This window comes from Pristis pectinata, chromosome 19, assembly GCF_009764475.1.
Source record: "Pristis pectinata isolate sPriPec2 chromosome 19, sPriPec2.1.pri, whole genome shotgun sequence".
In the NCBI taxonomy this organism is placed as follows: domain Eukaryota; kingdom Metazoa; phylum Chordata; class Chondrichthyes; order Rhinopristiformes; family Pristidae; genus Pristis; species Pristis pectinata.
The window spans coordinates 34,374,101-34,392,313 of NC_067423.1; the positions used below are offsets into that span (position 1 = coordinate 34,374,101).

General features: G+C 38.5%; 1 protein-coding gene across 7 annotated transcripts in view; it reads left to right on the forward strand.

Moving 5' to 3' along the window:
- LOC127580360 (non-muscle caldesmon-like) overlaps nt 1-15,988 on the forward strand; it is a 186,350-nt gene extending 170,362 nt beyond the window's left edge. For 5 of the 7 annotated variants that reach the window (XM_052033708.1, XM_052033710.1, XM_052033709.1 and 2 more), the window contains 3 exons: nt 1,416-1,505; nt 6,355-6,415; nt 14,561-15,988. In XM_052033708.1, the coding sequence (XP_051889668.1) occupies nt 1,416-1,505; nt 6,355-6,415; nt 14,561-14,586 (177 nt within the window). In that variant the 3' untranslated portion in view covers nt 14,587-15,988. Of the gene's footprint in view, nt 1-1,415; nt 6,416-14,560 lie in introns of those variants that run through there. The other 2 variants (XM_052033711.1, XM_052033713.1) reach the window with 2 other exon arrangements.
- Nucleotides 15,989-18,213: the final 2,225 nt, after the last annotated feature.

Genomic DNA, 18,213 nt, shown 5'->3' on the forward strand with positions numbered 1-18,213 from the left:
CTTCTTTTCAACAATTGCTGAAAGACTCCCAGATATAAAGATCTACCATTCTTTTTAGAGGTTTGGGAGTATGTACTCATGTTTTATTGGGCTGTAAGTCATATTGTGCATTCATTTCAATGTTAGACTGAAAGACTGTTGGGGTAAGAGGAAGCTTTACAATTGTAGTATTGTGCATTTAATAAACTGAGGCAAATATGTCCAATAAGCACTGATTTCCCTTATGTGCTGTGTAAGGGATTAGAGAAAAGATTCAGCAAGGTGTAAAATAACAATATATGCAATCCCTTTCATTCAAAAATTGTACAGGATGGTGATTAACTTAAGTGTATTCAGAGAGAATTCTGCCATGGCAGCTGAGTAATTCAAATTCAAGAGAATAATTAAGTCCATAATTATGGGAAAAAGTGTGCCATCAATGTTGACCATCAAGGGAGCAGATTGTTATAAAGACCCATGTGTTTAATTAATGTCCTTTAGTATTGGGAATTTCCTGGCCTTACCTGGTCTGGCCAGTGTGAATCTTGATCCAACAAAATAATTGACTCTTAACTACCTTCTGAACTGGCCCAGCAAGTCATTCAGTTCAGGAAGCAATTTAGGAATGGACAATAAATGCTGTCCACATCCTGTAAGCAAATCCAAAAACTATATACATCTTTCCTGAAGTTTTTAACCCCTCCGTTCTATTCTGTGATGCAGATTTTTGTGATTTCCATTTCTCATAACTATATAGGTTCTCCAAAGCATTCTCTCTGCAACAAAACTGAGTGCCCTTTGTCCATTATTACATTTTAGTTGTAGAATCATTGGGGCAGATTTCCAACCTGTTGCCTAGGTATAAAACTTCCACCTTGGGACAGTTGCCAATTACAACAAATGGCTGATTTTAATTTCTGCTGCATTACATGTAACGGCACCTGGGTTGCAATGCTAACTTTGAAGTTCTTTGAATTGAGCTCAGACCTGTTGGAATAATACTTGTTGAACTGCATTGTGTAAATCAACTACCTCGATACAACAACAGAGTTCATTTGATCTCACATTTGTGCTAAATTCACAAAAGATAGCAAACTATGAATTCTGAAAGTATAAGCAGCATTGTGCATGTGTGTAATTAGATACCATTGTTACCACAATACGTTGATGGATGTTAATTTCAACACAATTTGCAAATCTTCAGATTATGATAATAAATGCTTGCTCTCAAAATCATACACATGGGTGATGCCCAGTTAACAGAACTGCACCGTGCTTTGTTTCTCCTTCTGCTGCACGTGAAAGCTAAATGAGTGTGTTGAACACATCACAAAGTCGTGAAAAGGTGCACAATGTCCCATTTCCTGTGTTTGTGTTATAGTTCTGCAAATTCCTTTTGCTTTGAGATCTTACAATTTTTGTATTTCTAATTCCAGGATGTGAAGCCAGGAGATGTATCAAGCAAGCGCAACCTATGGGAGAATAAAACTGATTCTTCCAACGGAAAATCAGCCACCCCTTCTAAGGTCATCATTGGATAGAAGATATATCTATATTCATGCCCATTCCAACTTTGTCAAAGATGTAAACTGTTACATCCCTGGAATGGCTGTACAAAACAAAGATGTCCACCAGGGAACTATTTAAATATTATTAGTGATAATCCAAATATTATACTGAAATTTTTGATCCTAATCCTGTAACTTATCAAAATGAAGAAAAGTTCTGATTGGTATTTTGTGCTAAGATTAATAAGGAAGAAACAGTATTAGAAAGTTTAGAGCAAATTGGTATCAGAATGGGTCTTCAAAAGTTAAAAATTCCATTCACCAACAAACAGTCAAAATCAGATCTTGACCCCCAAATGTCAGTCAGATGAGCTGGATTGAAATGTCAGTTTTCACTGTCACTTGAACGTGACTGCTTTTCGTTGGTGACTGTTGTCATTTTACAACCAGCCCAATCTTTCAAGTACATTCACATACCTGCTGAACCACTAGTGTACCATGGAACAAAGTGAACATTTCAAGACAGTCATATAACTTTATTCCTGTCCACTTATCATCAAATTTTCAAAGATCAACATCCCTGCTCCAGCCAGGATCACTTGGCTCGAAATTGGTTTACGTAGCTCCAAAAAAAAACAGTGCCCTGCTGTTGAAAATCACGTTAACCCAGAGTGGATCAATGTTGGGTGCTTTAGCATCCATTGGGAAGTTTGCCTTCTCATTTTTTGGTGGGTCTTTCATCCTCCCTAGCACTTCCTTTCAACGTAAAGCTCTCCCAAATGATGCCAATAGTCATGCAATATAAAAAAAATCTGCCTGCAGTGAGTTTTCCAACATTGCTGGTCTGGAAAACATTCCAATTTATGCACAAAACAACTAGGTTTTACTAATACTGCATCCGCTGAATCTCTGCTGTCTGAAGGGCTAACACTCAATCTGCACTTTTTGTTCTCACTTCCTATGACCTCAAAGTCACAATCATAGTCACAGTCACTCTCAGCTTCCCAACTTCAGGATTATTCCAGGCTGCTGCCCTCTGCATGAGGGATTTCACCCAAACTTGACATTCAAAGACAGAAGACTTCATCTATTTTTCCATCCAGCCCACAGGACCTGGTCATTTACCTGCACCACAGGTTTTCCCAAAGTGCAGACTTGCAATCACAACCTCACAGAGGACCTCTTACCAGGAGTGCTTTGTTGAGTCTGGAGAAGACAGAGAACGTTCCTCCAGCAAGTGTTGTTCTTCACCTTCATGGCCAGGTCAACCCCTTGGGAACACCCTCCTAACCTGCCCTCCCTTCATTACGACAACAATTCATTGAGTAGCAGCCCTCTCCTGTAGCTGAAAGAGTTCTGACTGTATTGTGGTTATGTCCCTTTTTAGCTACACGCTGACTAATGCAAGAACTTGCAGCATATCAGTACAGATTGCCATGTTGGAACTGACAAAAAATAACACGCTGTTCTTTAAAGCTTGCCATGGAAGTTCTAAATCTTATAGGACATTCACAAACAGCTTTTCAGTGATGCACACTGTCATTAAAAAAGATTGGTATGGAGTAATTTCTAGACTGTGGTGTTCAAATTGCCAGCTGTACTCTGGAGAACTGTGTCTAGGCTCTGCCCAGGGTTTTGCAAAGTCAGGGAGCAAGCATAATTTGGTTAACTAGCCTCTGTAAAATACCCCTCATGTGTAGGTGAGTGGTAGAATCTGGGAGGAGTGGATGGGAATGCAAGGAGAATTTTTAAAATATGGGATCATTGCAAATGGGTGCTTGATGGTCAGTGTAGACCTGGTGTTGTGATTCTATGATAATCAGTGTGAATGTGTATCCACCACTACATATTATGTATTGGTACATTAACATGCCACATGACCAATCCGCCAACCATACATGTCTTTTGGTTATTTAGGCCCGGTCAGATTGTTGTATTTGGTAAAACAATCTCGGCAAGAAGGTCTCCAGCTGGGACTTGGTTCCTATTTTGGCTCCTCCAGTATTCACTGGTTGGGCCACATCTCCCCTGTTAACACTTCTCCAGCAAAAGTATCCCAAACCTTCACCTGGGCAGGTGGCATCTTCAGAAAAGGAGTTCCCAAGGGAGACGGGAATTTCAGCCATTAGCATGGGGGAGTGTGGTGACTGAATTTGACACATACAGGGGGTGAGGAGAAACGGCTGGCAAAACAGATGAGAAAATAGTGGCAAGAGGTGAAAAGGAGGATATAATTGGATAGGACAGAGGGCAGAATTGATGGAAAGGGGGTAAGGAATCATAATAGGAGAAACAAGAGACTCCAGATGCTGGAAACCTGAAACAACACACAAAAAGCTGGAGGAACTCAATGGGTCAAGCAGCATCTATGGAGGGAAATGCACAGTCGATGTTTTGGGTCGAGACCCTCCATGAGGACCTGCTGAATTCCTCCAGCTTTTTGTGTGTTGCTAAGGAATTGTAAATGGAGGGTGCAGACGAGAGAAAATGACTTGCAAAGGGAAAGTATGTAAGAGAAACTACATTACCAGGGGAGAAGAGGGAGAAATGATTGGCATGGGGGGGGGGGGCACCAGAATGTACCAGAAAGAAGGAAATAGATGCCTCGGAAGTGGTTGGCAGTGAAAGGGGAAATGGTTCAAAATTAAATAAAGGGGGAATAGGGAAAATGAACTAAAGAGGGGTGGAAAATGATGCGAATGCACAGCACAACAGGAAAGAGAAAACTGCCTTAGTATTGTTGGGTAAAGACTAAAGGGGAAAATAGGTGGTAATGAAGGAGCAAAAAGAAGAGGAAGAAGCTGGAGAGAACCCTAGAGTGGGCGGATAGCTGAGGAGATGCTTTATCGTGGAGAAGGCCTTTGAGAGTAACTCCTTTCTGAACCAGCAAATCATATGTTTGAGAACTTAAATCCCATCATGATAATTTGTGGGTTGATAACATAAAAAATACCATTAAGGCAGCCAGATTCTACTTAAAATCCCAATGGATTCCTGAAAGATTTCCAATGACCCCTCTAATATTCCATTAAGGAATTCAGGCAAGTTACAAAACAATAACAAGAAAATATATTATAAATAGTAGTAATGACTAGGTAATGGGTGACAAATTTAGCTGCATTAATTCTGTGAAAGATTAATCCCCATTTTCAGTGCAAGGCTCAGGGATCAAGTGTACACAGATACCTTCAGCAGAAGATGCCATGTGAACAACTCTACCCAGCATCACCTTGAGGACCTTGCCAAGTTATTTGTTTCCCTCTATATGACATTACAAAGGTACTGAGTGTTTTGGACACAGGAAAGGTCATGAGAGTGTTGCTGAAAACATGACACCAATACTGTCCACACCTCCCTCCAGTTCTTTCACCTGGCAATGTGAAAATTGCTTAGGTACGTCCTGTCCACCAGCCAATTACTGCTCTGTCAGTCATCAGCAAAGCAATGAGAGGATTAATCAATAGTTACCTTAGGTGACATCTATTCGACATTAACATTCACTGATGCTAAATGCTGGAGGAAAAATTAGAGTTATTGGTCCCGACATTAAGACAGCATTCAATCAATATCACAACAAGAAGCTGTAGCAAACCACCCCCCCCCCCCCCCCCAGTGATTACTCATGCCTGAATCACACAGGAAGATGTGATTGATTGCAGGCCAATTAACACAATGCCAAAATACCACTGTGAAGAAGTTCCCCATCACGATGTCCCTGATCCAATAATGTTCAGCTGGTTTTTAATCGATATTCTTCTATTTGTCATTTTTGGGCACAGTTAGTTTGAGTTTAATTCCTAAAATCATAAAGCACCTCATGTGATCCTACAGTATGGTCAAGGCCAATGTGAGTACAAAATGTTAGCCCACTCCTGAACCATCTCAAGGAAGAAAATACAGGGGCATCTCCCCCAAAGTTTAACTTCACTGGCAGCAAATTTAAGACTATCAATATTTTGGGAATCATCATTGCCCAAAGAATTTAACTCAACCAGCCAGGTTCATACTGTAACTGCGAAGACGAGGCACAAGCAAGTTACTCTGCAATGAATGTCTCACCTCCTGACTCCCCCAAAACTTTGAAAAATTGAGCACAAGCAACTCATAATCTATTGACTACTAGATGAAAAACTGTGAACAATTTATTGCAGTCATGAAAGATGGGCTCCAACCCCTTCAAGCTTCTGTGCCCCAAGCTGATAAAATTAATGTGACCCAATGTCTCTCTGAAAGAATTTTAAAAAAAAGCCAATTCTGTGAACTAGGTAGAAAATTAGTCAGGGTGCCATAATGAACAAAGCAATGATTTGTTGTAATAAGAGTGATAATGAGAGTAACTTTTGGGTAAGTGATGCTTTCTAGAATTTGCAAACAACAATCTCTTCCATCTTTTCTTTTAAAAGAGGGATTAAAAATGTATTCAGTGCTATGTAGAAAAGTGCTTGTAAAACAATTAGAATGGATTTTTAATGTACAAGTTCAATAATTCCCAATAGAACATATTACCGGACTACAATTTTGTATCTTAAGGCCTGGATTCCCTTTGCAAGCTCTAAGTGCCTAGGTCTTTCTCTCCCTTCCAAACAAGCAGAGGAACCTTGTACACAAGTTCTGTTTGGAATAACATCAGGACATTTATTGAGTTGGCAACCCTCTTGTGATTGCATCTATATTTTTAAAACTATATATTTTTAAATGAACCTAGCTTAAAACTATACTTGGTCATGTTTCATCTGCAGATGTGGCACAGTAGATAGATAATCTGAAAACTGATTGAAGGGAGTACTGCTGGGGAGGAGGAGTTGGGCACAAAATGGTATAACTTAACACTAGAAAAATGATGACTATTGTCCTTTGTTATACCTAGGTTACAGCTGGAAGTAAATTCAAGTCAGTTTCAGCAGGGGATCACCGTAGTTACACTAATGGTAAGTGACTTTCATAAATCCTTCAATTGGAAATTTAACATTATGGCCAGGTACTTGTAATATGTTCACAGCACTATTTCAGTCTATGCTGACAGTTATTATTAATGAATGCTAGCAGCTGAACAATAGATTTTTATGGTGTTTTCAATAATGTTTAACATGCGTCAGCAGAAAGGCTGCAAAATCATAAAACTGGGTAAGTGACAGCATTAGGAACAAACTGTACACTCACCCTTCAAAGGGCAACTAAAAAAAAGCCACTGTGATAAATGGCTGGCCATGTGTCAGTACATCTTTTGTTTCTCTGCTCAATTGTAAATTACTATATTTACCAAAAAAGTGATAAATCAAGTGTTTATTTCTCATTGAGAATATTTTAACATGTTAAAATGTCAGCTTTGCATTGTACTGTCTAAATTTAAATAGACATAGGAATCTGAACCGTGCTTGTTCAATCACATGTGGGACCATGTGTTGTTAAAATGAAGAGCATGTCAAAATTGACTGTTAATCACCCTTAGCCGCAATGGGATTTAAAAGTGCCTCATGCAGGATACCAAGAAGAAAACAAGAGTCAAATCAGTGTACCTTACGGCAGCTGGGTATTGTTCTTGACAATTGAACAAAATGAGTAAGGTTAACAACTTGCCAGGCATCAATAATTGCACAGGGTTGATTAGAGTTTCAAAAGCAGGGACTGAAGACACATTGCAAAATTAGTTCAGAAGATATTAGTGAGAGTGATTATTTAGATATAGATTTCAGTTTCATTCTACATACTAAGCTACTGCAAGCTGTGGACAAAACATATTTATAGTAAGAACAGATAATGCTGGGGATACTAAACAGAAGTAGTCGATACAAAGAATAAAACAGTTAACATTCTAACATTGACGGCCATTCATTAGAACATTAGTTAAGTAAGGGTAAAATTTAAGTCTTCTCACATTGATATGTGCTTAACATTTGACTGTTAATCAATTTACAGCCACGGCATTCAAAATTGATTAGGCAGCATCTGTGGAAAGAGGAAGAGAGTCAACATTTCAGGTCGAAGATCCTTCATCAGACCTGGAAAAGAGAGATCTTGTTTTTCTCTCTCCACAGATCCTGCCTGATCTGCAAAGTATTTCCTGCATTTTCTGTCCTTAATTGCCAGCATCAGCATTTTAGTGATTTTCACTCAAAATGTATTGTCTGTCACATTTAAACCTAAAATGTTGGAAATATTCTGAAGGGCAGGCAGCATCCATTGGGAGAGAACCATCTTAGATCATGTTAACTCTTCCTCTCTACTGGACGTTGCCTGACTTGATGAATATTTATATTTTAACTTTCCAATACAACACACCCCATAATTTGCCTTTTGATTATCACATACACCCATCTCATTCAGGTTTATTTCTTTGCTCGCTTCCTGAAAAAGTTGTTTTTTTCTAGCTGGTGAATTTTCCAAAGCCAAAATATATTTCCTGCAATGTAATACCCAAAAATTAATGCAGTCCTTCAGATGGGGTCTGATCAAGATCTGTACAAATGAAGCATTACTTCCCCATGCTAGTATTCAACCTTTCTGTCATTCTATTAGCTTCTTTGGTTAATTCTTATACCTACATGGTAGGATTTAGTGATTTGTGTTCAATGCCATTAAGATCCCATGGCTCCTCCACAGCTTCCTAGACCCTCAACATTAAGGAAGTACCTGATTTATCAGTAGATGACCTGATACTTCCTAACGTTGAAATTTATCTGCCATGTTCTGCTGTACCTTATCGACTTCCAGCTTTTCATCCACATATCTACAGTGACCTGTGGCCCAAAACAAATCCCTGCGGAACCTCACCTGACACTTCCTGGCAATTAGGAATAATCCCTCTTCTTTACTCTTTTGTCACCTACCCTAAAAACTAATTATCAATGCTACCACATTTACCCCCAATTCCAGCTTTATCTATTAGTTTCAGAGCACTGGAAAATTAAAACTAATGCATCTGCAATTTCCTCTATTTGCCTGAATACATGGGGTGGAAGTCATTTGGTCCTGCAGATTTATCTACCTTGAGTCCCAAAATGGTTTTCATTTACTGCTTGCATGAATGATATCTATTAAGTTCAACTTATTTCAGGTTATCTTGTGTCACAGGTGCTTTGTCTTGTGAAAACATATATACCCAGAAAGCAGACCCATTTTCACCTGTTTTCCATGTGTATATCACTTCCAAAACATTGAATTTTATTCCTGTTTTGAAGCATTTGTTCCCATTTTTATTGAAGTCTGCCTGTTGGGAAATTAGACTAGGTACTTCGAGCTGTGACTCATCCTAACAAGGGTATCATTTCCCCAATGAATTTCATGCTCATGATGACCTCACCAACGTATACAATACCCATTAATTTCTTCATGGCAGAAATTGATTCAAAAGGTCAAGAACTACCGTTGTTATTAACTCTCAATAAAATAAGGTCTACATCATACTGAAAGTAGTGAATAATGAGGTATTTAAAGCATCCCTACTGGAACGTTATTTTTATTTTATATTAGTACTCCTGAGTCACTTTAATATTTTAAAGGTCTCATTGCTGGCAGCCCAGTGTACAGATTGAAGCATGCTTTCAGGTCTCAGAAGCCTCCATCTGTGGCCCTTTCGCTGTTGGTGATGTGGGGGCACCTATAGCAAGGAACAGGATTGTCACACTCCCTGTGTTGGGGGACCACCATCTGTAGCCACATGTGCTGCTGCAATCCCCACACACCCCTTCCACTTTCCGCCACCTCTGTACAATTGTCTAATAAATCATGCAACACTTTTTAATGATAATGAATTTTCTTTGAAAGGAATTTAATTTTCACCCAACTTTTTGCAATTTTTTTATTGACATCCAATTTAGCCAAATTTGGCACCAATCTAGAGCACCAAAATTGGGTGAAGTCTACTTCCTAGGCAATACATGTCTGCCATCCCCTTCTCCTCCATTAAGATTGCACCAGCATTTTCCTTTACAGGGACATGCATTCCACTATTTCAATGAAAACATAAAATACAAAAACCTTTGCTATTAGCATTGATACCTTTGACAATTTCTCATATTCCTTTTTTACACCTCAGTACTTTTTCTATATCTATTTTTGCCTATAATAGCTTGGGCAAACTAGAACATAGAACAGTACAGCACAGGAACAGGCCCTTCAGCTCACAATGTTGTACCGAACCAATTACATTAGTAATAAAATGCCCAACTAAACTAATCCCTTCTGCCTACACAATGTCCATATCCTACCACTTCCCTCACATTCATGTGCCTATCTAAGAGCTTCTTGAATGCGCCTATTGTATTTGCCTCCACCATCATCCCAGGCAATGCATTCCAGACACCCACCACTCTGTGTAAAAAACTTGCCCCGCACATCTCCTTTGAACTTTCCCCCCTCACCTTAAATGCAGAGGTCCCAGTACGGATCCCTGAGGAACGCCACTAGTCACAGACCTCCAGCTAGAATAAGTCCTATCGACCACCACCCTCTGTCTTCTATGGGCAAGCCAGTTCTGAATCCAAACAGCCAATTCACCTTGAATCCCATGCATCTTAATCTTCTGGATGAGTCTCCCATGAGGGACCTTGCCAAACGCCTTAATAAAATCCATGTAGACTACATTCACAGCTCTACCTACATCAATCAACCTCGTCACCTCATCAAAAAACTCTGTCAAGTGAATTTCTACTATTCTTTGTACTTGTGGAAGTCTTTTAGCTTGATACCTTTTTGATACCTAAGTTTGTTAGCAAACAAGTTGCTTATCTATCCATCTGCAATCTCTTTTATGGGTATATAACTTTTTTACCAGGTCAAATACTTTGCCATTTCCTGACTATTTATACATTTACCCATTGATGGCACTGTAGTATTAGTTTATTGTTTTTTTAAGAAATTATATTGATGCAAATATAAAACCTGGATTGTGTCTGTCCCTCTTCCTTTTAAATCAAATATAAAGTTATGATTACTGTCTTCAGAATGTTCTCACACTGATGAAATTGGAATTGGAATTGGTTCATTATTGTCACATGAACTGAGATACAGTGAAAAACTTGTCTTGCATACCATTCATACAGATCAATTCATTACACAGTGCATTACACAGCTGCAGAGAAAGTGCAGTACAGGTAGACAATAAGGTGCAAGGTCATAACGAGGTAGATTGTGAGGTCAAGAGTCCATCTAATTGCACTAGGGAACCATTTAATAGTCCTATAACAGTGGAGTAGAAGCTGTCCTTGAGTCTGGTGGTACGTGCTTTCATTCTTTTGTATTTTCTGCCCGATGGGAGAGGGGAGAAGAGAGAATATCCCGGGTGGGTGGGGTCTTTGATTATGCTGGCTGCTTTACTGAGGCAGCGAGAAGTATAGACAGAGTCCATGGAGGGGAGGCTGGTTTCTGTGATGTGCTGAGCTATGTCTACAACTCTCTGCAGTTTCTTGTGGTCACGAGCACAGCAGTTGCCATACCAAGTTGTGAGCCATCCAAATAGGATGCTTTCTATGGTGCATCGATAAAAATTGCTAAGGGTCTATGGGGACATGTCAAATTTCTTTAGCCTTCTGAGGAAGTTGAGGAACTGGTGAGCTTTCTCGGCCATGGCATCTATGTGGTTGGCCCAGGACAGGAACTTGAAGCTTGGAACTTGAAGCTCTCAACCCTCTTGACCTCAGCACCGTTGATGTAGACAGGAGCGTGTGCACCACCCCCCTTCCTGAAGTCAATGACCAGCTCTTTTGTTTTGCTGGCATTGAGGAAAAAGTGGTTGTCATGACACCATGTTACTAAGCTCTTTACCTCCCTCCTGTACTCCGACTCATCGTTATTTGTGATATGGCCCACTACCATGGCATCATCTGCAAACTTGTAGATGGAGTTAGAGCAGAATCTGGCCACGCAGTCATAAGTGTATAGGGTGTAGAGTAGGGGGGCTGAGGACACAGTCTTGTGGGGCACCAGTGTTGAGAATAATTGTGGTGGAGGTGTTGCTGCCTATCTTACTGATTGTGGTTTGTCGGTCAGGAAGTCAAGGATCCAGTTGCAGAGGGAGGTTTTGACTCCCAGGTCTCAAAGTTTGGAGATGAGTTTGCTTTGAATTATAGTACTGAAGGTGGAGCAATAGTCAATAACCAATAGTCTAACGTAGGTGCCTTTACTGCCCAGATGCTCCAGAAAAGAGCGTAGGGCCAGGGAGATGGTATCTGCCGTAGACCTGTTTCAGCGGTAGGTGAATTGCAGTGGGTTGAGGTTTTCTGGGAGGCTGGAGTTAATGCGCACCATAACCAGCCTCTCGAAGCACTTCATAATGGTGGGTGTCAGAGCCACCGGGTAGAATTGTTCACTAATTCTGATCCATTGCCCATCACTAAATGTGTTATGAACTGTAGCAAAAACAGAAAATGCTGGAATCACTCTGCAAGTCAGGCAACATCCATTGAGAAGAGAAATAGTCAACATTTCAAGTTTGCAACCATTTGTCAGAACTATTTTCCTGATGTTCTGATAAAAGGGTTGCAAACCTGAAACGTTGACTGTTTCTCTCTCACAGATGCTGCCTGACCTGCTGATTCTTTCCAGTGTTTTCTGTTTTTGTTTTAGACTTCCAGCATCTGCATTTTTTTCTGATTTTTATTTGCTGTTATGAACTGTAACATTGTCAGATCTAAAATCATCTTATTGTGGAAAACTGCTGTAAATACTTCCTGGATATTCAATGTCTTTACCACCTGTCAAGTCTCAGTCTACGTAGAAATTGCATTCTCGCTATATAATAAATTCTTATTTGGTTCATGCTTTCTAGTCTCTGTATTTATACTTCCTACCATTATATTGCTACAGCTGAGATCTCTGTGGGCACATTCCATCAGAGTACCACATTCTTACAAGTTCCTTGATTCTACCCATTACACTTCAACTACCCCTGTCTACCTGCACTGCACTCTCTCTGTAATTGTAACACTGCATTCTGTTTTTTTTTCCTTCTATGCTACCTCAACATACTTACATGGAATGACCTGTCTGGATGACATGCAAACAAAGGCTTGTCATTGTATCTCGGTACATTTGACAATAATAATCCAATTACCAATTCTTAATTCTTTCGGTTGCTGTTATTGTCTTTTGACAACATTGCCTCCCCTTTACCATTATCTCCATACTGTCTGATGATCAAGTAGCCTGGACTGTTTTGTTCCCAATAGTTTTCCATAACCGTCATACTTTATAAGTTAAACTTGTGCTTCTCATTTACTTTTTAAAGCTGCATGCCTTGTGTTCAAATGCTAATGTTGATAATATCTTGATTTGGATTAATTCTGATTGACTTAGTTCATCACCTTAGATTCAGGTTTCCATTTGTTCCTTTGTATTTGGCTCTCTGTGTCATTCCTATCACCACATGACAGTTGTTTGTCAGGGAATTAATTTTCTGTCAAATCTCTGAGAGAGGAGCAACAAGGCTTTTTTGCACTTAATGTTTGTTTTCTTGTTTTAGAGTTAGAAATTGATTTGTTTTTCATTGGAGAGAAAAAGATTAAAGTGAGATATGAACCAAACCTACAAAATGCTGAGATCCAGATGATGGATTTAATCCTAGACAATGATTACTAATTAAAGCACACAACTGGATATTAATAGGTATTGAGAGCCTGGAGACTGAAACAAAAGTTTCCTCCATAATAGTGGCAGTGTAACAGAACCTCCTATGGAAAATGGCATATGTTTTCTTTAATTCCTTTGATGATGCTAGAATTAGATTGGAATGTAAACTACTAAGTTAGCCAAAAACCTTGTATTATGTAATGAACCATCAGCACTATGGAGATATCATCTCCAAAAGGCATCTAGCTAGGGTTTAGGCATCGAGATGCTATTGCAGACAGGCAGTTTAGTTTTACCCAATCTTCACTTTGGAGATTAAGCTGCAAATCACAGCATTGTCAGTAGGTTTTACATTCATATGCACCATACATTGCAAGTAACCAAATAACATGTTCTCATCCATTGATTTGCTTTGCTTTTTTCTCTTTGCATTTTTATATATTTTCATATATATATGTAGACACATACAGACGCACAAGATGTATATATAAACATACAGATTATAAGGGGAAATATAAGATAAGAGTTATACAGCATGGAAACAGGCCCTTCGGTCCATGTCGACCAAATAATTTCATGTTGGTATGTTTCCAGTCCAGATTCCTTTGGGGGCCAGGAGCAAATGTTGCTAGAATTCATGCTTGCTTAGTTAGAAGAATAGAAATATTTTGGATTCATGATGGTCCTGGAGAGGTTGGTCTGGGTTGATAGAAAGGGCTGAGTCGTTTGGTTACCAGACAATATTGCCTCTCATTTACACACTCTCCATACTGTCTAATGATCAAGTACCCTGGAACATTTAGCTCCTAATCTCTCCATCTTGCAGTTAGTTTTCCATAATCATCATAACTTATAAATTAAACTTATGTTTCTTATTTTTTTTAAGCTGTATTAAGAATTCAGCAACTGAGCTAGTGGTCTTGTGTGACAGCAAGTTGTTAAACCTACTACTTTCTAATTAGGAAAATAAGAGGTCTACTGCTTATGTAACCAATCCATATAGAGAATTACATGCTACATCAGGGATATTACATCAGAGCCACATGTGTGTGTTTTAAAACGTCAGTACTTTTAATAAATTCACGTTGCTGTGGAAGGATTGATTGGAACTACAGAATAGGAGTTTTGTGTTACTTTGGTCTTCTGCTCACTTGCACGTGGTAAGTCAAAAAGGAGCTTCCAGGTATTCCTGAATCAGCTCAATTTTTTCTGCTCCCCATGGAAGTTGAGTGACTGGAACAGGAGTTCTTTGATCTTCCATTTTTAGATAGGTTGGATTTGCTTGGCAAGTATTGCTGGACAAGTATTGTTGGATTTTCAGGCCCTGTTAATTGTGATTCATGCTTGATGCCAATAGTATATAAACCCATGTTTTCAATGGTTTTTATCCATTCGTCAGATGACATGTTAACATGGCTCATTTCCAAACTGCAGATCATGTTTGGTTTTTAACTACTTATACTTTATCTCTGGCACAGAACACATTTGATTTCTCTTTTTTTCTTCAGCAGGGATGGCACATTATGAAAATTAACCCTAAAGAAATCTTCACAGAATACTGACCCACATGGTTCCGAGACGCCTGGCTGAGCTTTTTATATTTATGTCATATTTCATTAACAAATGGTTTCACATTGTCCCAGCCAAAGCCACGTGTAATATCACTGCATTACAAATCTGTATCTGCAATTGATGTTCATAGGTATATTGCCTTTGTACAGATCAAAGTTACCATTATTGCAAAAAAGAAATGTGCTGTGAAATTTGAACATTTAGAAAATTGATTATACATACTTTAAAACAAAATTAGTTATAGCAAAAAGAACATTTTGATCATGAATTCATTGATGAGCTAAATGTTAAAACCAATACGATTTATTATCGGACTTTCTCCTCAATTTAGAGTGCTCTGCCTAATATGTCATAATTTTTGCATTTTTGTTAAATATATTTTAATAGGTTTAAAATTGATTTGTAATAGTGGTACTGATTATGGATTGGTTCATTTTGCTCTGAATGGAGGAACATAGAGCAAAGGTGATTCATTACAGATAACAATCACAACTTCTAGCTTTGTAGTGTAACAAAAATAGAATGCTTTTAACTAGCTTAAAACGCTAGATCATATATTCAGCAATAAACCAAATAGCAGCCTACATCACAGTGTATTTGAAATGTTCACATTTTCTGCCGAAATTTAGTTCCGTCATCAAGCCTTAGATGTTCAAAATGAATTCTGAAACAAACAAAAGATATAGAATCTGCCTCAAAATTATAAAAAAAAGTATCATTATATTTTAAGGTATGAGTGTGTGTGCATGTGTGCGTGTTTGTATGCATTGATGTGTGTGTCTGCAAGGAGATAGGACAATAGACCTGGTATTAAGAGATAAAGAAGGGGTTATGAGTTCTCTGAAACACTGAACTTCCACTATGCATGTCACAGGAGTTGTACCACATACATTTTGATACATTACACTTTTATTTGTATCTTAATCTGCATATGTGACAAATACAGAAGAGTGTAAAGGTCTTGGTTTGGAAAGAATTTGGAATTTTTAATATGCTAAACTGGAACAGTTTCATGTTGAGACTGAATGAGAAAAGAGACTTATATCACTCCTGTGTTTAGTCATCTCTGCATAAAGTCAAGTAAAGGTGAAAAGTCAACCCAAAGGTGTGCTACAACTGCTACGCTATGAACCATTTTGTATTTTTTTTGGTTTACATATAACATGAAATGCAAATGCACTCAATTATTGTATAGGTCTGAAAATAAAACTATGCAACTTTTATCTTAAATCATCTGCTTTTTGCCATTTTGTGAACACCACAACTAGTTACGGCGTATTAGGCAACTGCATTTTTCATTTAAAATGTTTAAAAACAATGTATTATGAAAATGGCAATTCACAATAAATAGATTATTTCTAGAAGCTGACTCAGAATGTTTATTAGCTAGAGAACTAATCTAAATTTACCCTAACATGTGTTGTGTTTTACCAGATTCAATGTTGTTAAAGATTTGACCATCGTACAAGAATAGATGGAAAAACAAATGTTCTTCCACTGTTGTATTTTGAAGCAGAGAGTTTCTTTTTTTTTAAATGGTCTGGAAGTATTGCCCAGCTTTGCTTTTATACAGACATTAAGACAACATTAAAGCTAATGACACCAACTAGAAAGGGAGCTGTGATTGCCAGATACTACCCAAGTTCCAATTAGTGCTCTCAGATTAGGATATCTTTTGCATAACACATTAGCATCCAATGGATGCAATGTATGTGAGGCTTCACTTAAAGGCAATTGGCCTGAACGGGTCCAAGTTCTGTGCATCTGACATAATGTCCTGGTCATGAATCCCTCCACCATCCCCATCATTAATCTCTTGATCGACCATTGCCACTGATCTCTGGCGTGATCTCCCCATATGCCCACCTCAGCCCTGACACCTACCATCAATCTGCAGATGCTGGAAATCTGAAATAAAAATACAAAAACCACTGAAAATATTCAGCAGGTCAGGGAGAACCATCATCTGGCTGACGTACAGTTGGAATCTGATTAATCTTCCTGATCACAAACTTTCCAGGAATAGCAAGGGGAAAAATAAAGAGGAATCGTGGGAGTATTCATTAAAGATGTTGGCCCAGATCTTGCATTGAGAATAACAGTGAGCATTTTTATTATGAGGTAAATCAGAAAAGAACATATGGAGTCTGTAGATGTCCATCTAAATGCAGATTCCAGAAATGATGCCCTTTCATCCAGCCTTTCTGGCCTTGAAAAGTTAATTCTAAAAGTATAGACTAAATCCTAATTTTAATTAGTCTAGGAGATTTAAAAGTAAATATATACTTATTAACTTGTATGCTTCCTTTTCCCTCATCCTCTTTCTTTCCTAATCTTTGTTTTATTTCCCTGTACAGTTTAAATCCAATTTATACTTCCTGGTACTTCAGTGAAGTTTTTTCGTACTAGTTATTTGAAGGGATTTGCTTCTCTATGTCCTTCTATCATGCAAGTCACAGGTACTCTGCAGAGGCAATCCACCCAAGGACTCTGCTTAAAAGCCCGTGTATGCTATGTGAGGAATTGTCAGTGTAGTGGATGATGAGCATCCTTCACAAGCTGCTGACAGCCATATCTGGGCCAGCGATACTGCTCCTGGTCATTGTGAGTACAAAGTAAAAACGTATTTGGTTGAAATTAATGGAAAATAGAGGAATTATTATCCTCTTGGGTACATCCTTTAGACCATAAAATAGTGAAAATGAGATGGAAGGCCAATTTTGCAGGTAAATTTGAGAAAGCAGCAATATTTATAGAACGGTTATTACAGGCGACTTCAATTATTTAATATGAACAAGAGTAGTAATGTAAAGAGGGGGAAACATTACTGAAATATGCATAAGCAATTCTTTTGATGTCACTATATTTTCACAAGGGATAATAGGCAAATAGAGTATATTTGTTGGGGGTACTGGGGAAAAATAATCACAATATCACAAGAAGTAGATTACGATAAGCAACACAATAAAATATGAAACTGAGATATGGGCCTAATTCAATGAGTTGGAAGAGAATCTGACCCTGATGGATTGATATTAAAAAAGGGCAGGTAAGCAAATAAACAAGGTGGGACTTTCAGAGAGTTTACAGTTCAGGTACATTCAAAACATGTTCCCACGAGAGCAAAAGGAGCAACCAAGACCACAACAGCAACTTTAGCTCATTATGTTTTTAACTGCTATGTAGTTTGAAATGTTAGGTCCCAACAGTGAACAGTTGGAAATGGTCTCATCTATCTGATCTCCAAGTTCCATGGGTCAGATCTCCCAAAGGCTGTGTGCCCCAGATCAGCAAATGAATTGATTTTTAAGGTGTCAGTTAAAGAACATATCTGGACAACCAATTCCCTCCAATAGCTGAGTGTTCCACATTTAAACATACGTTCCTAGCCTTAGTCATGATTGATAAATGGCTACACCAGATAACAAGGTGAACAACCTTAATGTCCTATACAGAGACCATGGGCTGAATTGTTGCTTTTAGTGCTGTATGATTCAGTCCAGTGAAGGACTGACCGAACATTCAAAGAACTGAGTGAACATGAAATGCTCTGTTAAACTGACATAAATTAAAAAACAAGCATAAAAAG